This window comes from Ursus maritimus, unplaced genomic scaffold, assembly GCF_017311325.1.
Source record: "Ursus maritimus isolate PB19 unplaced genomic scaffold, ASM1731132v1 scaffold_1, whole genome shotgun sequence".
Taxonomy (NCBI): Eukaryota; Metazoa; Chordata; class Mammalia; order Carnivora; family Ursidae; genus Ursus; species Ursus maritimus.
The window spans coordinates 52,994,244-53,015,512 of record NW_024423343.1 but is presented as its reverse complement, the minus strand read 5'-3'; the positions used below and the strand labels follow the sequence as shown (position 1 = coordinate 53,015,512).

Here is a 21,269-nt window from a genome sequence, read left to right as displayed (position 1 = left end):
GAATTTTGCCGTAGGAAGATTTGTAGAGGTTGTACTCACCAAAAGGACTCTTAATGATCACAACTGAGGCAACCTCTAGAGGCTCACTGATGCCAAAAGTGTTCTGGGCTGAAACCCTGAAGTAATAGCCAGCATTTTCTGTGAGGTTTACAATTCTGCAGGTTGTCACCGAGATGGCTGAAGACACCAATTGCCATTCAGCCCCTTCCTTGGCCTCACATTTCTCCACCACATAGTTGGTGATCCAGGAGCCTCCATCATCTGCGGGTGGTTTCCAGCTGATCACTGCAGAGTTCTTCAACAGAGCTTCTATCACAATTGGTCCTGTAGGTTTGTCTGGTTTATCTGTTGGGAGAAAATACAATCATAGTGGTTTTTTATAATATGTCACCTGAGACCTCTTTTTTCTTGAAAAATTAAAAAAAAAAAAACACTAAAAACTAAAATAAAATACCTTGTATGTCCACATCAAGGATGGCATCAACTGTTCCAAGAACATTGCTGAGCTGGACTTTGTATTTCCCAGCGTGAGTCTTACGTTGGACATTCTTCATGACAAGATGAGTATAGTGCTCGGTGTTTTCAATAGTAATGTTTTCTGAGTTTTGCAAAAGTTTCTGGCCATAGAACCAAGTGATGGAAGGTACCGGACGACCAATGTACATAACATGAAGTCGAAGTGTCGAACCCACAGCACCATAATATTTCTCTTTCAGTGGGTAACCGGGATGGAACTGTGGTGTTGCTTGCAGGAGAAGCTTACTACTGGTTTCTACTTCTCCAACCTCATTAGTAGCTATGCAGGTATAAACGCCTTCATCTTCTTGTTCCTCTGTCATTACTGTTAGCGTATGTGTGCGTCCGTCTGAAGACATTTTGTACTTCCGGCTTTGTACCAGCTCCTTACCAAATCGGTACCATTTAATGTCAGGAAGAGGCCTTCCAACAATCTGGCATGAGAGTTGAGCAGCTTCGCCCAACTTGGTGGTAACATCCTTCATTTCTTTGCGCACTCCTGGAGCCTCTCCAGCTGAAGGATAGGAAAGATAGTATTAATGCATTGTTATTACCACTGAATCTGTAATCCTCTGTCCCTGTATATCAGGAATGAATTTATCCTTTTGACTAACACTCTATTAGATGCCATGATTTACACATGAGTCTAGTTCTTAAAAATTTCATAGCGCTTTTCCTGGGGTCCTATGGAAAATAGGGATTCAGTGAACACATCATCACATTATTAGGTAGAGTGACTTTTCTCCTTATCATTGGGAGACGTCAACAATGATAGGGGTTTAAGTAAATATGAATTCTCTCTATAAATCTATAGAGAGAATCTTTGCCTTACTTCTTAGGTTTACTGAAATGCGATACATTTGTTGACCCTTCTGGTCTTATTAGGAAGCATAAAAAAAAAAAAAACCAACACAAACTACTGCATTTGAAGGACAAATTGCTCTAAGATTGTGCTCAGGTCACTGCATCTAACATCTGAGGTTACGGGCTTGGAATGACTTCCTGTAGAACACAGCAGCTATTCCCTGTGTGCGTATATGCCAAAGTGAGTGATTCTTTCCAAACACTTGCTGCCCAGTAAGGTTTTCTGTACATCTACTTAATATCAAGGAAGAATTAGCCTTAACACGTTGCTTAGGTTATAGGTCATAAGCAGAGAACTAATGGCTACTTACATGTTAGTTTAGTCTTTATAGACATAGCAGTTCTTCGAGGTCTGCTAAGCCCGGTCTCATTCTCAGCAAAAACCCTGAATTCATATTCAGTGGCTTCCAGCAAACCCCCTATTGTGAATTGCCTGTCCTTGATGCGCTCCTTGTTGCTCTTCTTCCAGGCACTGTCTCCAGACTGCCTGTATTCAACCCAATATCCAAGGATTTCTTTGCCACCATCACATTCAGGTTTCTCCCACTGTAAAGTGACACTATCTTTGGATATTGAAAGAATCTCAAGTTCTCCAGGTTGGCTTGGCTTATCTGAAATATTTTAAAACAATTGAAAAGGGAATAAGCTTTACTGCTGAGGTAAAAGAAAAAGACCAAAGATGGCTTGCCTCTTTAGTTTGAACCCCTTTAGAAACTCTCTCCTTACCAAATGGATCTTTGCAAACAACTGGTTCAGAAGCAGGGCTGGTCTCACTTAGGCCAACATCATTCTGTGCGATGATGCGGAACTGATACTCTGCATCAGGAACAAGCCCGGTGACAGTGTACATTGTGGTGGTTATCTGAGTCTTGTTGTGCCTGACCCACTTGTCAGTCGAAGTCTCCTTGCGTTCAATGTAGTAGCCTGTGACTCGAGAACCACCATCGTCTTTGGGCCGGGACCAAGACAGGCTGACAGAACTCTTGGTCACATCGAGTACTTCTGGAGGATTGCTTGGAGGCTCTGGAGGATCTATGGATATAAAGTAGAAAACATGTGTTAAGAGTATGGTCCCATATCTTGTAAGCTGATGGCTTTCATTTCAAAATGAAAGAGGACTGAGAGAATTTTTACAGTGTTGTGGTCGGAAGAATACTTACTCAGTGGTGTTTTTGGTATGACTGGTTCTTCAGATTTCAAGGGTTTGCTTATGCCAAACTGGTTTTCAGCTGAAACACGGAAATGGTATTCCACATTCTCTTTGAGGCCTTTTACCACCAGAGATGTGCCTCGGACTCTGGAATCAATTGTATACCAGGCGGCTTTAGACACTTCTCGTCTCTCAAGAATATAGCCTAAGATGTCGGCACCACCATCATCGGCAGGGGGTCTCCAACTGACCCTTACAGAGCGAGCTTGTATGTCGTCATATTCAAGGGGCCCTTCAGGAGGGTTGGGGTTTCCTATCACCCTGACTTTGATGTAGACAGCCTTCTTGCCACACTTGTTTTCCAGAACCAGGTCGTAAGTGCCAGAATCATCCCTGTCTGCTTCTTTGATTACAAGCTCAGTGTGTGTCTCAGAGGTTGCAATCATGGCGCGCTTACTAACATCTTGGCCTTCCTTAGTCCATTTACATATTGGGAATGGTTTTCCTTTGATTGGTATGGTAAGTCTGATGACTCCACCTTGTCTTACAAAGATACCTTCTTGGTATCTTTCATCAAGTTCATAATCAGGATATTCTGGGGAAAAGAAGATCCAGTCACAATTAGCATTTTTTGGGCGGTGGGGAGGATGGTGAGAAATAAATCTTAAGGCAATTATAGCAGAAAGTAAGTGATCATATGTCTTACCAAGCATTTCCGTGACTTTGACTGTTCCTGGTACCTCAGCGGGCTCCCCAGGTCCACCAGCATTACAGGCTAGGACACGGAATCTGTATTCAGCACCCTGAGGTAGATGTGTTAGGGTATACTCCCGAATCTTGGTTGGGGTGGTGTTACATTTGGTCCATTCGTGTTGATCTACTTTCTGCATTTCAATCAAGTAGCCTGTGACTTTAGATCCTCCTTCATCTTCTGGAACACTCCAGGCCAGAGAGACTGATGTCCTTGTTGTATCAGTAACTCTTGGGTTTTGTGGCTTTCCTGGAGGCGCTGGGGTTAAGAATAAGACAAGATATTGTTAAAGTTGCTGCAAAGCTGAAACTTGGCTGTGCCACCTAACATGCAATGAATTGTGTAAACATGGACTGTTAGCATTAGAATATGGTTCTTTGTTAAAATTTTATTCATTTTTATCAGTTAAAAATACTTAAAGCTCTAGCTTTTTCCTTTGTCTTAAATGTGCTTTATTTATGATCACTATTACCATCTTACATTATCATCAGCTTTTAAAGTGCTTTCAGAAATATTAGCTTATTCAAAGAATTAAACACTGGTATAGGGCATGTATTGTAAGTCCCACTTTAAAGAATGGGTAATAGATTCAAGAGGAGAATATGAAAAGTTACTTTCTCAAAGCTGCTAGGGGCTGGAGTGGGGAGGGGATCCACAAGTGAACTTTTTGGGCTGATGGAAGAATTCTATATTTTGACTGTGGTGGAGGTTATACAACAGGACCTCTTCAAAACTCAGATATTTCAGAAGGATAAATTTTACTACATTTAAATTATACCTCAAAAAATTGACCTATACACAATGTATTTACCAATTGGATCCATGGCAACGATGGGTTTGGAAGGACGACTTGGTTTCCCAGTCCCTCTCACATTAATGGCTGTGACACGGTGTTCATATTCTAAGCCTTCAATAAGGCCAGTGGAACGGTACCGTGTCATCGTCACTGGTACTTTATTTACACGGACCCATCGATCTGCTCTCACTTCTTTGCGCTCTATAATATATCCAGTCACTTGGGAGCCACCATCGTTTTCTGGTGGATACCAAGTCAGTGTCATGCCATCACGGGAGACATCAAATATTTGTAATGTTTCTGGAGGTCCAGGAATACCTGCAGTAAGACAGAGGTAAACACATTATCGCAATGTGAATAAATTGAAATAAAGACTCACACATTTCTGTAAGTACGTCATAGCTTTTTAAATAGCATGTAAGACTTGTGACAGTTTTTCCAATTTTTTTTTGTACTTTTCTTGAGGTTACTCATTTTCTTCAATTTTATAAACATTTATTAAGCACATTCTGTATTTTTTTTCCTCACTATAACCTAGCCAGTTTCTCCTGTCTCCCTCCCTCCTTTACTCCTTCCTCTTTTTCATTAAAAAAAAAAAAAATTAACCATTTTGAAAACCTCCAGGAAAATTTAGAAAACTTAGAAAGACCCTGGGGTTAATTTTGGGACCTCTTTTTCCTTAGGACATGATAAAAACAAATTCCCTTCTGCTAACATTCAGAATCAGGTGGGGAGAATGGTGGCCTTAACGGTCCAAGGACTTACTGATGCTGCTGCGACATTCTATGACCTCAGACTGCAAGTAAGAGCCAATGCCGAAGCGGTTTGTCGCAGCCACGCGGAAGACATACTCATTTCCTTCAGTGAGTCTGGTAAACTTAAATGTCTGTCTAGTCACTGATTCAGACACTGGCAGCCATCCTGGACGATGGGCATCACGCTGTTCTACCACATAACCGCTCAATGGAGCGCCACCATCCAATTCAGGTGGTTCCCAGGAAATGGTAATTGAAGTAGCATCAATTTCATCAATCTTAATAGGCCCAGTTGGAGGACCAGGCTTGTCTATGAAAGAGAAAGAAATCCAGAAAATTAATTTTCACTTCACATCACCACTGGGTGACATCAACAACGCACATGTGTCTTTGTCACACATCCTTACCAAGAATGATAACTTTAATGGTCTCTGAAGTAGTTCCAGTTACATTCTTCAATTCAAGTGTATATTCTCCAGTGTCTCTGATAGTGGTTTCACGGATGGTTAATTTAGCTACTTTAGTATGCGTTTCAACTGTGACACGCTCTGATTCTCTTAGTTTAGAACCAGCAAAGAACCAGGAAGCAGCAGGAGGTGGGCGACCAGCGATTGGTATCACGAGCTCCACTGGTCTGCCGGCTGGGACATGAATGGTCTTCTGAGGCATTGTAGAAAGATCGATTGTTGGCAACACTAGGAGAAAGAAAGTAGGCCTTAATTCTTAAGCGTTATTTCTATTGACGAAGTACCGTGAATTATGACTGTTTTCTTTACTTCACTATTATTGATGTTTTTGGTAATTTGGTACATACCTCTGAGGTCTTGTACAGTCACGGCTGTGATGATCTCTCTTGGTTCTGACACGCCTTTCTCATTTTGCGCCCTTACTCTAAACAGGTACTGTTCACCTTCATTTAAGGAAATGACAGTGTGCTCTAGGACGGTGGGTTTTAAGGTGACGACCTTCATCCATCTCTCAGTGCCAGCTTTGCAGGCCTCAAGAACATATCCAGTGAGTCGGCTACCACCATCGTAGAGTGGTTTTTCCCAGGCCAGAGTGACAGTTGATTTGGTGACATCGACCACTTCTAGCTTTGTAGGCACCAGAGGTACTTCTGAGACCAGAACCGCATCAGATGTTTCACAGGGTTCCCCGATGCCGTAAATGTTTTCTGGCAACACTCTGAAATAGTACATGGTTCCTTCTACAAGTCCGGAAATTCGGTACAGTGTCTTGCTGCATTTGGTAGTTACTGTTTTGAATGCTCTCATGGCAGCCTCACGTTTCTCAATAATGTAATTGTTGACAGGAGCGCCACCATCAATTGTGGGAACTTCCCATGTAATGGTCACAGAATCTCTCGATACTTCTTTAACTCTCACTGAAGGACAGGGACCAGGAGTATCTAAAAAAATAGAAAGTAAGATTCATACTTATTTGCCTGATTGGTGGATAGCTTTTTGTTTTGTGTTTTTCAGGAACATGGTTTCTCTCTAGAGAGGTGATCAATCCTAGGTCAAGGGGTGTTTTTTCTAAGAAATATACTCACAGCATAGTCAATTTTAAGACAAATACTTACCGTATACTTTAACAAGGACTGTTGCTGATTTCTTGCCAGATTGATTTTCGGCTTCAATGGTGTATTTTCCAGCATCGTACCGGTTAACTTTGTCCACAATAAGTAAAGAGTAGCTGTCAGTGGTGTCAATAATTGCCCGGTTTGCAAGGTCAATGCCCTTCTTGCTCCATGTGATGACAGGAGGTGGTCTTCCAGATACAGACACCATCAGGCGCAATGAGGCCCCAGCTCTGATGGTCACAGTCTTCTTTAAATCATCTGCAAGCTCTAGGTCTGGTATTTCTGGAAAGTAAATGTCAAAACTTAATTCATGAACAGGTGTGACGAGAAAATAATTAACTTACAAGCTTATATTATAAATACCTAGTCTTTCCACGGGCTCAATTTCAGCAGTTGACTCGCTGTATTCACTCATACCCTTCGCATTCACAGCAGCAACCCTGAAGGAGTATTTCTGGCCCATTTTAAGGTCTGGCACAGTGAATTCATTATTTCTTATTGTGGCATTGGTGTGCACTCGGTACCAGTGATCAGTATCCTTCTCTTGCATTTCAAGAACATATCCTAGGATGTCAATGCCACCATCATACATGGGCTTGGTCCATGCCAAACTAATGCTGAACTTGGTGGTATCCACAACTCTTGGAGCAGAAGGTGGTCCAGGGGTATCTATGGAATTTAAAAAGGGGGATTCAGACATTATACAAATAAGGAAGCTTTGAGGTTTATATTTTTGGTTTTCAAGACTCACAAAGGCATTATTGTTCTCCCCCCCACCCCCCAGTATTTCAAAAGGTCTTTTAATAAGGTTTAGGGGGGAAAAAGCCCTGTGATTGATTAAACTCAATATTGTAAAAGGTCTTTTTATAGTGTAGTAAAGGATTAAAATTTTTTAAAAAGAATTCATTGAAGATGTATCCTTATTGGCTATAAGAAATACAAGTTACCTTATGATCTCTGCATCTTAACCCACAAGTATGTAGTCGCCTTCCCTTTCTTCTGATTCTCCCACCCCCAGAAGAGTAAGGCATTTTTGTTCTTTGTCCACACTCACCAAGATAAGCTGTGTAACTGAGCTCCTCTGATATTATAGGACAACACTTTATGCTATATCATTATTAACATCATTATTATTTTATTTTAAAAATTACATTTCTTTAGAAAGGTAGATGGTTTTTTTCCTGCTACTTTGGCTAGCTATGTTGGGTTCTTCTAGCTCAATTCATTGCTTAAAATACCTATTCTCAGGGACTTTTCCTTAGTTGCTCAGCTTTCACAGGGTTAATGTCACTTGTCACCTCTATGTTTCTAATGAATACAGGAAGTGGTTTCTTCTTCCCTTGTTCAGTCACAATGGTTTATTCTTTTTAGTCGGGCTCAAACTCTGTACAAGGATTTGCCACTTAACTTTTGAAGCTCTTTCAACAATAATTTTGTTAGGTACTTATTAGGCACTTAGGGATATTTATAAAATACATCTCTTTCATATTGGTAGTAAAATTATTTTTTTCATAGACTGGAAAATACTGTGATGATTTGTAGCAATGTAACTGCTAACTTATCAACAGAAGTAGTGGTTAAAATGTTCTGGCTTGACTATATTTAAGATCCCTCTAATAAGCATATGCTTTTCTAGATCATTCATAAATTCTAGAGGTTCTTGGAAATGGCATATTGGAAAATTATTTGTAACATGGTTTTGATGGGCATTAGGTTTATGTGTGATTCTTGGAACTCACATGATGGTTCTCTGCATGAGATAAAGTTGGAAGCTTCGCTGGGTTCACTGTTACCAGCAGCATTCACCGCGGTCACTCGGAACTGGTAATCACAACCTTCCATGAGGCCAGTCACCTTCAGCCTTGTATCATATACCACATAGTCTTTGTTGACACGTGTCCAGCGCAAGCTCTTTTTCTCACGTTTGTCTACTAGGTAGTTGTTGATCTCATTGCCACCATCAGATTCAGGTTTTGTCCACTGAATGATGATATGCTCTTTGCCGGCCCCAACTTCTTCAGGTATGCCCGGTTGTGATGGAATAGCTGTTTATATTTTTGTGAAAATGAGGATGGTCAGAATTACACAAAATCACTATTGATAGGATTGCCCCCCTCTCCTTTGAGCCCATTATATTTAACTACCAAGTTGTTTCAAAGTGTTAATACTCACTGAAAGAGTTTCTGGCTACAATTGGCTCTGATTCAACAGGCACACCAGGGCCATATTTGTTCACTGCCCGCACTCGGAATATGTATTCATTGTTCTTGATGAGTCTGGTAACTACATGGGACAGGGTTGGGCATTCGCCTTCAACGATCACCCAGTTGAGCCTGCTAGTCTCTCGTCTTTCCACAATGTAGTGAGTTATTTCTGCTCCTCCATCTTCCTGAGGAAGGCTCCAGGCTAAAGTGCACTTTTCCTCTGTTACTCTGCTGACGGTGAGGTTTCCACATGGGCCAGGGGAATCTGAAACAGGTGTCAATGGCAAGCAATGATTCAGATCTTTTTTCTTCTACCCACACTTGAAAATGCTGTAAAAAATAAAAGAATTTGACATGCTTACCAAGAACTTTGACCATGACAGACACGGCCTTGGTCCCACTGGCATTCTTCACTGTTAACGTGTATTTTCCGCTGTCACTTCTGTCACAGAACTTGATCACAGCAGTTGCTCGTTTGCCTGTATACTGCAAAGAGACTTTTTCACAGAGATCTAGTTCCTTGTCCCCTTTGGTCCAGATAATTTTGGGTTCAGGTTTGCCACCAACTGCAGCATCAAGGACAAGATCCGAGCCTGCTCTGATGGTAACCAGATCACCCTGTAATCTGGCATCCAGTTCAGCTTTGGGTGGAGCTGTCATAGGCAAAATGGATATGAATAAATATGACAGTTTATTTTCACAAAAATTGTGATCATTTAAAAGGAGTACCTTATTATTATTATTATTATTTACCGTATTCATCTCTGCAAGTGACAGGGCCTGTAGATTCTGATCCTTTGCTAATTACTCCCGCTGCATTCTTAGCCAACACACGGAATTCATAAGTGTCTCCTTCACTGAGAGCAGTCACAGTGAAGAAATTGTCGGATACAATGGTATAGTTGCACTTTAGCCAGCGACCATCTCCAACCTCACTGACCGGCTTACGCTCTACGATATAGCCCACAACCTTGCTGCCACCATCATACACTGGGGCAGACCAAATCAGTGACACTGTTGATCTTGTGACATCTGTCACCTCTGGTCTTCCTGGTGGATCTGGAAGGGATGCAAAAGTCAAGTTTAAAAAAAAATACAACTCTGAATTCTAGTGTAGATGATGATGGTGATAAACAAATGTACCCATTCAATTTGGATGCATACCAACTGGGTTTTGAGCCATCATAGGTCTTGAAGCTTCACTGGCTTTGCTAACACCTGCGGCATTGAGTGCATATGTTCTGAACTGGTATTCTAGTCCTTCCACCAAACCACTCACTTTGTAGTTGCACTCTAAGCATGGCACTTTGTTTTCTTTCACCCAAAGAATGGTATTCCGTTCTTTCTTCTCAACCCAGTAGCCAATGATTTTACTGCCACCATCATGGTAAGGTTCTTCCCAACGAATAGACATGGCATTGGCAGACACATGGTAGACTTCAGGTCTGGTAGGAGCACTTGGTGGGACTAAATATAAACAAAGATATCAAATATGAATACAATTTTATAAAATTCAGGGGAAATACTTAATAATTGAGTTTGAAATATTTTTATTTTTCTTACCGAATGGATGCTCAGCAATTATTGGTGCTGATTCTAGAGGCTTGCTGACACCAAATCTGTTCTCCGAACTGACACGGAAAGAATATTCCATGTATTTTGTGAGATGAGTGACTTTAATCTGAGTGCGCTTGACACTGGAATTGACAAGCTGCCAAGCTGTTGTACCCGATTCACGCTTTTCAACTATGTAATTAGTAATGTCAGTGCCTCCATCATCTTTAGGTTCAGCCCATGACAGGACACATGATTCAGCTGAGACAGATGAGACCTCAATGGGGCCAGTTACAGGACCTGGCCTTCCAATGACCACAACGGTGATGGTAAATGTTTTAACACCAGCTGTGTTTTCCAGGGTCAAGAAGTATCTTCCAGAGTCACCTCTCATGCTATCCTTTACAGACAGGGTGGTTCTGTCTTTTGTTGTTATGATACTCACTCGATCTGTATCCTTAAGTCTCATTTCTTCAAGCTTCCATGTTACTTTGGGAGCGGGACGACCAGTGATTGGGACATCAATGGTAAATGTGCTACCTGCTTTGCAAGTTATGAGCTGATTAGTAATTCCAGTGAGATCAGCAGTGGGCTCAATTTGAGGTTCCTTGATGATGACGGAAGAAAAGGCTTCCCTGGGTTCACTATAGCCAGCATCATTCTTGGCCTTCACACGGAATTCATATTCAGTGTTCTCAACCAGGCGCTCCACTGTGAAAGTCATCTGTTTGGTGCGACCAGCCTCAACCCAGAAGTCAGATCCTTTTTGTCTCATTTCGAGAAGGTAGCCAGTGATCCGGCTGCCTCCATCATGGTCAGGTTTAAGCCAAGCTAAGACTGCAGAGGAGTTGCTTGTGTCAATGATATCAAGTCTCTTAGGTGGAGCAGGCTGTTCTGTGGCTACGATTGGTTCTGGCATTTCATAGGGTTCACCCACACCGTACTCATTTTCTGCAGAAACACGGAAATAGTATGGAACACCTTCTGCCAGGTCACTGACCTTGAGGATCTGACGAGTGCATTTTTCACTGATAGCCTGCCAGCTACGACGACTTGCTTCTCGTTTTTCTACCACATAATGATGGATTCGGGCACCACCATCAAGGATAGGAGCGTCCCACATCAGTGTAACAGATCCACGGGTCACATCCTTGAAAGTGATTGGGCCAGGTGGGCCTGGAGTGTCTAGCACCTTTACAGTGAATGTGATTGACTTACTGCCACTGTTGTTTTCTACGGTAAGGGTGTATTTCCCTGCATCATTTCTGTTGCAGTTTTCCACAGTGAGGGTGCTGAAGGAGTCTGTTGTGTGGATATCAGCCCGAATGCTGAGGTTGGAGTCAGGTTTGGTCCACACAGCCGTAGGAGTAGGTCTACCCTGGTAGGCAATGAAGAGGCGAATACTGGCCCCAGCTCTAACAACATGGGTCTGCTTGAAGTTTGCATCGATATCTAACTCAGGAGCTGCTAATCGGTCAACTGCTTTAATGGCGCCAGTCACTTCACTGCTCTCTCCTTTTCCAGCACCATTGATAGCACTAACCCGGAATTTGTATTCTTCACCTGCTTGTAGATCAGTGACTGTATATCTTGTTTTCACACATGCTTCTGCATTTACCTTGTGCCAGTCTCCTAAGTCAGCTTTGCACATTTCAATAATATAGCCAATTATTTCCATGCCGCCATCAAACACTGGCTTAGACCATTCTAAGCTCACAGTTGTCTTGGATGTGTCTGTCACTTTGACCACAGTGGGAGCACTTGGTGGGCTAACTGGCTCTCTACATTTGATTAGTCTTGAGATACCACTTGCAGGTCCTATTCCTGCAGCATTTTCAGCCATGACGTGGAATTCATACTCATTCCCCTCTATCAGACCAGTGACTTTGAATCTTGTCTCAGAGATTGGTCGTTTGCTGATCACTTTTACCCATCGTGTGCTTTTCTTTTCTCTCCTTTCAAGGATATATTGTTGAATTTCATTGCCACCATCTGACTCTGGCCTTGCCCATGTCAGGGTAATGCTATTGCCTGTTACATTGCTAGGTTCTGGAGTGCCAGGGGCATCGGGAACAGCTGTAAAATGAAAACAGATTAGACATGTTGATTGGAAGTTAATCTTACGACACAGTACCACTCGGGAAAAACAGATACTTACTGTATTGTATTTGAGCAACCACTGGGTCAGAGTCAAGTGGCCTCCCGACACCAAACTTGTTAACTGCAGAAACACGGAACTGGTATTCATTGCCATTTATTAGTTTAGTGGCAGTATAGCTGTGGGCTTGGCAGTTATCCTCAATCAGTGCCCAAGCAAGTCTGCTGGTTTCCCGTTTTTCAATGATGTAGTGAGTGACGGGAGCACAGCCGTCATTGAGAGGAGCATCCCACCACAGGGTCATCTTCTCGCCAGTAATATTGGTGAATCTTATTGGCCCAACTACTTTTCCTGGTGTATCTATAAGAAAAGGGTTGCAGAGTTCGTTTATTTTCCCTTGCCCCTTAGAATGCAATCAGGCATGTCTCTAACCCAAGTCCTGTAAATTGTAAGATTAAGAAGTTATTGCAGAAGTACCTTGTACTTTCACTGTGATTTCTGCTTTTGCGGAGCCAGATGCATTTTTGGCTTCCACGCTATATACACCACGATGGTCCCGGGTAGCATCTCTAACGAAAAGGCTGGTGGATCCTAGGACATCAGTTATTTCCATATTCATCTTCTTTTCAATTTCTACTCCATCTCTGAACCAAGTTACTCGAGGTACTGGCCGTCCCTGCACCAAAGCTTTAATTCTAAGGCTCTCTCCAGACTTAATAATGAGACCATCAAAGTACTCAGGGCCAAACTCAACAGTTGGTGGAACTATAAAAGAAATAGAAATAATATGCATTAGTTTGGCTAACTAAAAACATAAGCATGTTTTTCATTAGCACCATATCCTAAAGCCTGGAAGGGTAATGTTTATCCTGTGTTACCAAAGGCTATTGTGAAAGCAGGATCGATAATTGAGAATTTAGATTATGCGGCTGAACATCTGCATGCTATTAGGTTATCCCCCTTTTATGTCTGTCATGTTATTAATCTTGCATTGCCATTTGTAAGAAGAAAACACTTACAGATCATTTACTTCCTAATGCTGCTGTATAGTCAAACAAGTTCCTGTAAGAGGTCATCAGCTGCACTCAGGCAAGGTGATGACAGCACCACTGGGTGTATGTATTTTAGTAACTTCAGTAAAGCTGGACAGTTATTCTTGAGAGTGTTTTTCTTTATTATAAATGACTGCAATTACAAAACTAAAAACTCATTTCCATTTGCATGCTATTTATATGGGAACAGTGAAACAATAGTCATGGTAAAAAAAAAATCGATGCCAATTAGCTTTTTTTTTTCTTTTTATGTGAAAGGTAGAAAATCTAATTCATCCACATAACAACCCATAATCTGTATGAAATGATGTTCTTGTTCCCCTTTTACAGACCAGGGGCCAAAAGTATCTTTAAAAAATGTGATTGCTTTTAAGCATATTTGGAGATCAGTTGTAAATGCTTACCGTTTTCGTCTCTTGTCATGATGATGCCAGAAGACTGTGAGGGTGGACTTATAGTACCGACGGCATTTCTTGCAATTATTCTGAACTCATATCGGTCCCCGGGACTAAGTCCCGTGACTGTGTACTGACATTCACTGACATCGGTAAAGTTGCATCTGACCCAACGATCGCTCCCTTGCCGTTTCTCAATGCTGTAGGCCACGATCTTACTGCCTCCATCACGCAGTGGTGGGTTCCATTTAAGTGTGATGGTTTCCCGGGTGACATCAATGTAGTCAGGAGTGCCAGGTGGGTCTAAAAAATTATGTGGAAATTAACTATCATTTCTGTAATCCATTTCTGAAATTAATTCATTCACAATGGAAGAAAAAAATGCTCATTTTAATTTCAATTTTTGTCAATAGCTAAGCTTTTAAGAAGAACTTGAAATTACTTTATTAGACTGACTTAAAATCCTCCCCCTTGCTTTACTTGACCAGCTCTCCAGTGGACAAAAGATAGGTGAGAAGGTGATATGTGGAAGAAAAGCAGGGTTTGATTTACTTGTTAGTAGGAGATTCAGTTGCTGAACTAAATATATTCGATTAATACTCAGTTACTTACCTACTGGAGAAACAGCTAAAGTAAATTTGCTTGGGTCACTGGGCGCGCTTAGGCCAGCAGAATTTTCAGCATATACACGGAACTGGTAATCTAGGCCTTCCATTAGTCCGGTAGCTCGGTATTCTCTACCAGATATTGGCGATGTGTTAACTCTTTGCCAGAGGATGCTATTTCTTTCTTTCTTTTCAACATGGAATCCAGTAACTTCTGAACCACCGTCATAAACTGGAGCATCCCAAGTTAGTGACATGCCATCGGAAGTCACATTGTATACAACTGGCTTTCCTGGGGGGCCAGGAATCCTGAACTGGTGTTTTGCCACAATAATGTTTGAGACAAGTGGCTGGCTGACTCCGTATCTGTTTTCCGCCCTAACCCTAAACTGGTACTCAGCATCTTTGACTAGATTAGGAACTTTGAAAGTTGTCCTGGCAACACTTGAACACACCATCTTCCAATTAGCTTGTGAAGCTTCCCGCTTCTCAATGCTGTAACACGTAATTTCTCCTCCTCCATCATCTTCGGGCGCGTCCCATGACATGATGACACTGTCAGCCTTGATTTCATCAAATCGAATGGGCCCTTTGGGCTTTGACGGTGGGCCAAGTGTGATGATTGTAATGGGATATGAGTTTCTGCAAACTGCATTATCAAGAATAAGGGTGTATTTCCCTCCGTTCTCCTTCTTGACATTCTTAATACTCAAAGTAATTTTGTTTTCGGTTTTACTGAAACGAACATACTCGGTTTCTTTCAATGGCAAACCATCTTTCAGCCAACTGATAGATGGTTTGGGTTTTCCTTTATAAGGTAATTCGAGGTGCACATTATGCCCAATTCTCACAGCGACTTGTGCCCCAGGGATATCTGACAGGTCAACTTCAGGTGTAATCACAAGTTCTTTCACTGTAATTGGCCCAATAGTGACAGCATCACTCAGTCCTTTGTCATTTTTGGCAAACACTCTGAATTCCAGGACTGACTGTTCCTTAAGTTGGCTAACTTCAATTTCACAGGTCTTACTTACACCAGCACGTGACCATGTTTGTTCACCTTTACCTTTCCTTTCCACAACGTATTCTGTGATGACGCTACCACCATCAAAATCAGGCTTGGTCCAGCTCAGGGTAACAGATGTTTTTGTTGAGTCTTTCACTGACAGATCACGTATGGGAGCTGGGACTTCAGCAGCCTTCACTGGCTCTGTAGTTTCACAGGGTTCCCCAATTCCAATCTCATTTTCTGCAAGAACTCTGAAGAAGAATGGAGTTTTCTCTGACAAATCTGTTATCTTAAAGGATGTACTGGTACATTTGTGTGATACTGAAGACCATGTTCTCTTGGTGGCATCTCTCTTTTCAATGACATAATTAATTATGGGAGATCCTCCATCAATGAGAGGAGGATCCCAGAACAAAGTGACTGTGCCTTGAGAAACATGTTTCACCTGTAGTTTCTGGCAGGCGGCTGGCGTATCAAGCACTTTAACACTCACAGTTGAAGACTTTGGTTGACCAACGCCATTTTCTATTGTGAGAATATATTTTCCTGTGTCATTGCGAGTGACTTGAGGAATTGTGAGTAATGAAGATGAATCGGTGTTTTGAATGTTATATCTGGCATCACTGCTGAGATTCTTCTCATCTTTTCTCCATATGACAGTAGGTGGAGGTCTGCCTTTGAAGGGAATCAACACTTGTACATCTTCACCAGCTTTAGCTATAACAGAGGTTCTGAGAGCCACATCTAGGTCGATCTCTGGTTCCTCTGTAGACATAAAATGGACAGATATTTTGAATTTAAAAGCAAGAAAATGAATGATTTCCTAGAAGCACTGTCATAAAAATAAATAAATAAAACACAACCCTTCCAGTAGGTACATACCAAGTATATCTTTAGCTTGTACAGCTTCAGTCATTTCTATAGGTTCTCCTTGTCCGGCACAGTTTACAGCAGATACCCGGAAGTAGTAGTTGATTCCGGGTGTCAGGTTGGATACCACATATTCTGTAGTTCTGACCTCTCCCTTGGTAGAGACAACAGTCCATTCCTCTTCCTCTCCTTGCCTCATGGCGACAACATATCCAGTAACAGCACTGCCTCCGTCATAGACGGGTTTACTCCAGCCAAGAGTGATGGAGGATTTGGTTGAATCTGCGATTCTTATCTTAGCTGGTGGGCCTGGAGGGTCTGGAATGACCATTCAGAATACAGTGATTACACGATCAGGTATAATTTAGGGACATGAAAGACACGGGTGAAGATGCTGCATTTATGAGCGCTTACCAATGGGATCAGCAGCTTTGTAGAAGTCAGATGGTTCAGAGAATGGACCCTGACCAGCAGCATTTACAGCGCAGACTCGGTATTGGTAGTCACTGTTTTCTGTTAGTCCAGTCACTTTCTCTCTGGTGTCACGGATAGTCTTCTTTGAGACCTTAAACCATCCTAGACTCTTCTTGTCTCTTTTCTCAAGGAAATAGCCGCTTACTTCACTACCACCATCGACAACTGGCCTGCTCCAGACAACAGTCATTGAATTCTTGGTAATCTTGGTCACCTCCGGTACGCCTGGAGGCCCAGGAGTAACTATTTGGAAAGGAAAAGGAAAATGAGTTTGAAGGATCGACATCATTGATAAATTCTACCATTCAATCTTCAAATCCTATGCAAGAATATTAGTTTCACTGACTACCCTTTCCCTGTGACAAAGATGACAGTGAGGGGAGATGTGAGACAAAAGAAACATTCTAAAAAAATCATTCTAAGAAAACATACAAGCTAGCACAGTAGTTCATTTGAAAAACTTCAAGCATTTGACTTCAGTTTCCTAATGAACCCATGTCTCACCAAAGGCATTCTTTGCTACCACTGGATCGGATTCCAGCGGATCACCAATTCCGTATTTGTTCACGGCTCGAACCCGGAAGATGTATTCATTTCCTTTGATAATTTTGGTGGTGGTTATGATGCATTCTTCCAAATTTTCAGACACAATAGACCATACAACACGGCTTGTCTCACGTTTTTCCACGATGTAGTGAGTGATTTTTGCACCACCATCATCCGCGGGAGGGCGCCAGAGAAGGGTTATTTTTTCAGCAGTGACCGTCTTAAATTCAATGGGACCACCTGGAGGTCCTGGTTTGTCTGTGAATGAAAGAAGAAAACAATAGGTCAGTACTTTTTTAAAATTGCTAAGTTTTAGGCAAAGAAAATATGACGTTGGCTATACTCAGCACCTACCCAGGATCTGTACTCTGATGGTGGCTGAGGCTGAACCCATGGCATTCCTTAGTTTTAGTTCATAGCTTCCACTATTAAGGCGACTTGCATCTTTGATGAGTATAGACGCAAGGTCGGTGGTATTTTCGACACATACCAGTGCGTTGGTTTGTAACTCTTTATCATCTTTATACCACTCAATCGTAGGCTCGGGTTTGCCAGAAATGCCAGCTCTGAGCTTCACAGATGTGCCTGCTCTGTATTTGACAACTTCTGTATATTCTAGAGGCAAATCAATTACGGGTCCACCTGTAGGAAAGACAGATGAGAAATATTTAAAAGATCACAAGGATGGAAAAAAATAATTGCAACTTCAAAGTAAGGTCATTGGCTTTTATTAAGTAATTATATGTATGTAGTAGTTCTAATTTGATTTACCTATTATTTTAAACATTTAAATTTTAGAAGCTGCGCTTCTATCCAGATGGGGAAGAGAGGTTGTGAGGAAGCTCTGTCCTCCAGTGATGCTGCACTAATCACACAGGACTTCACCGCCTTTGAAATGTATTTTAAAGTCTATCAGGTGTTTAATTCCAGGGACAAAGTGGGATACGGTAGTGAGAACATCCCTGAATAAGCTGCGGATTACATTTTCTCTCATTCTAGGTTTCTCCTTTCTTTTCCTCTGACTCCCCCCTATTTTTGCTATTTTCCCTTCCCAGTTCACTGACATCCAACTGTGGGCCATTCACGTCTGACTCTTAAAGTCTGAATTCTTTATATATTTCACTGGACAGATTTTCTGCCAGGCTGCTTAGAACTTTTGAGAAACAGAACTAAATTTGACTTGCTTCACAGTCTCACAATAGTGTCCCAAAAGCCTGATTCATAAAGAGCAGCCCTGGGATTCCGAGCATGAGGACGGGAGTGGATACTTTTCCCAGATACCAGAGAGACTCCTTGAACAAGGGGAACTTTTAGAGAAAGTGTCACAGAGTACCTAACCCTCATGAAATTTTAATTTTGAAGCCATTGTTGAGTTGAATGTGTTCCTGATTTTCCAGAATGGACAAGTATGAGTATTTTGGAATGACAGCAATGTAGAGAGAGTTCTGAAGGCTCTTTGAATTCCCACTCTACACTAATGAGCTGGTCCATGTTAGGGAAGTTACATAAGCACTCTAAACCTCAGTTTCTGTTCTGTAAAATGGACTCATGTTAGGGTTGTTAGAATTAAGGGAGAGAATTCATGGAAAATACCCAGTAAATGTTATCTGCTGCTGATACAATCATCATTAATGCCTCTGTTTAGTCTTTTACTTATTTAAGAGGAATAGTCTCTGGGCATTCAACCATGGTTTTAACTATTGACTCTGATAGTTTAAAATAGAAAAGGGAAAGCACCAACTCATACAATCAAAGAATTCCGAAGGGCTGAATTTGGAAGGGACTTGAGATATCCTGTAGTCCAAATCTCACATTTTGGAGTATTAAAATGTGGAGAGATTAAGGAATTCTCCTGAGACGCCCAGTTAGTTCACATACTTTCTTCTAAATATCTAATTAAGGTGCTTAGCAAACGATATTCCATAGATTAGGACCAGAAAAAGTATGGAAAAATACTGGGTTAAATTGCTATTGGGATTCGAAGTTCTAAAAATGCTTACCATAAGAATCAATGCATGTAATGGGGCCTACAACCTCGGATGGATTGCTGACTGAACCAACGGCATTCCTAGCAAAGACACGGAATTCATACTGGGAATTCTGAGTCAAGCCAGAGACGATGAATTGAGTCTCAATAACATTGGTGAAGCTGGCCTTGGTCCATCTGCCATCCGGAAGGTCTCGTCTCTCAACAATGTAGCCTGTAATCTTGCTTCCTCCATCGAAAGCTGGTTGTTGCCATGAGAGGCTGACAGAGTTCTTTGAAATATCAGTGATACGGACATTTCTTGGAGGCTCTGTGGTAATAAGAGAATGCAGATCAGTGGAACTTGTGTCAACATTATTTTGCTTTGCAGAAATAAGATTTGCATTTTTAAGTAGCCGGAATCCTCTTCCTCATGAAAAATACATACCACAGGCATCAATGGCTAGGACTGGTTCAGAAGGATGGCTCGGTTTTCCAATACCAGCAGCATTTTCTGCGTATACCCTGAATTCATAAATAAGTCCAGCACTGATTGTGGTGACTTTGAAGTGAGTTGTACGGATGACCAATTTGTTGGCTTTTTGCCACAAAACACTGTTTCTGTCTTTCATTTCCAGGTGATAGCCTATAACTGGACTGCCTCCATTGGACACTGGTTCATGCCAGCCCACGGTGATGCTTTCTCGAGTAACATTAGTGACCCATGGTGTAGATGGTGGTCCAGGTGTTGCTACAAAAGAGAGAAATCCCTTAGGTTAACACAGACACTTAAAACATTTATGTAAATGAAAACCTGGGATCTTAAAACTTTTGCAACTTACTGTATGGTAGTTTGACAACCACACACGCTGAATCTATGTGATCACTGATGCCAAAGCGGTTTTCTGCCTTGATGCGGAACTGGTATTCTTCTCCTGTGGTCAGTTTCATGATTTTAATCGTGGTTCTTGCAACTGTTGTAGATACTTCAGTCCACACTGCAGTACTCGTCTCTCTCTTGAGTACAATGTAGTTAGTAACTTGACTTCCGCCATCATACTTCGGCGGCTCCCATTTGAGAGTCACACTTTCTTCTGTTATATCGCTAATAACAACAGGGCCAGTTGGGGGACCAGGCCTGTCCAGTACAATGATGTTAATGAAAGCTTTGGTTGTTCCACTGGAGTTGGCAGCAGTGATCTCGTATCTTCCAGCATCAGTGGTAACGCTTTCTTTGAGATTGATGGTCAGGTTCTCAGCAGTAACTTCAGTATTAAATCTCATGGTTGCCTTCAGGGGGACACCGTCTCTTGATAAGGTCACTTTGGGCAGTGGTTTTCCAGAAATTGGAATGTCAACTTTAAGGTTTGAACCAGCTCTCACATACACAGTATGACTTGGGAAATTCTTCATATCAATTTCAGGTGGTTCTGAAAAATAAGAGTATGGCAGATGAAGGTGAAAAAGAGTCCCTAAAAATTATATCAATAGAAACCATCTCAAATTTTGCTTCTACATAAAATTAGACATACCTAGTTGTTCTTTAATAAGAACAGGAAGCAGGAGCTCTCTTGGGTCGCTGAGACCAGCTTGATTTTCAGCAAACACCCGGAAAAAGTATTCAGAATTCTCCCTCAGACCAGAAACAATGTGGTGGGTTGACTTTACCACTGCACATCTAACCCAATTTTTCTGCCCCTTTTCTAATGCTTCAACGACATAATGTACAATTCTGCTTCCACCATCGTGTTCTGGCTTCAACCAGGTCAGGGAAACACTATCTCTGGATACACCTGTTACTCCAAGTTTTTCGGGTGGGCTTGGTTTTTCTGAGAAAGTAAAACATCAGAAGAAAGGGATTATTACAACATTTTCCCCCCATGTGTTCTTTCTGCATTATCAAAGAAAACTTTAGGAAGGCCACATACTTCCTTTGAGTCTCTCTTACTTTTTAACTAATTTGGCTTCTAAGCCAAGTGAATTTCCCCAAGCTTTGGCAGTACATGTCATAGTATGTCGTAGCATCCAAATTCAAATTAAGTGTCAAGTGACTACATTAAATGGTAAAATTTATCTCAAATT

General features: G+C 41.6%; 1 protein-coding gene across 5 annotated transcripts in view; it reads right to left on the bottom strand.

Moving 5' to 3' along the window:
* The window catches only part of TTN (titin), a 266,895-nt gene that overhangs the window by 10,762 nt on the left and 234,864 nt on the right, over positions 1-21,269 (bottom strand). For all 5 annotated transcript variants that reach the window (XM_040643349.1, XM_040643355.1, XM_040643369.1 and 2 more), the window contains 30 exons: positions 20,720-21,016; positions 20,030-20,617; positions 19,636-19,938; positions 19,222-19,518; positions 17,576-17,863; positions 17,180-17,479; positions 16,616-16,918; positions 16,214-16,519; positions 14,330-16,096; positions 13,727-14,020; positions 12,748-13,035; positions 12,331-12,630; positions 10,182-12,248; positions 9,783-10,085; positions 9,372-9,677; positions 8,981-9,271; positions 8,587-8,883; positions 8,154-8,459; positions 6,778-7,083; positions 6,415-6,696; positions 5,647-6,240; positions 5,240-5,527; positions 4,843-5,142; positions 4,093-4,395; positions 3,237-3,539; positions 2,541-3,125; positions 2,107-2,412; positions 1,692-1,991; positions 455-1,030; positions 40-345 (listed from right to left, as the gene is read on the bottom strand). In XM_040643349.1, coding sequence (XP_040499283.1) covers positions 40-345; positions 455-1,030; positions 1,692-1,991; positions 2,107-2,412; positions 2,541-3,125; positions 3,237-3,539; positions 4,093-4,395; positions 4,843-5,142; positions 5,240-5,527; positions 5,647-6,240; positions 6,415-6,696; positions 6,778-7,083; positions 8,154-8,459; positions 8,587-8,883; positions 8,981-9,271; positions 9,372-9,677; positions 9,783-10,085; positions 10,182-12,248; positions 12,331-12,630; positions 12,748-13,035; positions 13,727-14,020; positions 14,330-16,096; positions 16,214-16,519; positions 16,616-16,918; positions 17,180-17,479; positions 17,576-17,863; positions 19,222-19,518; positions 19,636-19,938; positions 20,030-20,617; positions 20,720-21,016 — 13,350 coding nt within the window. The remainder of the gene's footprint in view (positions 1-39; positions 346-454; positions 1,031-1,691; positions 1,992-2,106; positions 2,413-2,540; positions 3,126-3,236; positions 3,540-4,092; positions 4,396-4,842; positions 5,143-5,239; positions 5,528-5,646; positions 6,241-6,414; positions 6,697-6,777; positions 7,084-8,153; positions 8,460-8,586; positions 8,884-8,980; positions 9,272-9,371; positions 9,678-9,782; positions 10,086-10,181; positions 12,249-12,330; positions 12,631-12,747; positions 13,036-13,726; positions 14,021-14,329; positions 16,097-16,213; positions 16,520-16,615; positions 16,919-17,179; positions 17,480-17,575; positions 17,864-19,221; positions 19,519-19,635; positions 19,939-20,029; positions 20,618-20,719; positions 21,017-21,269) is intronic.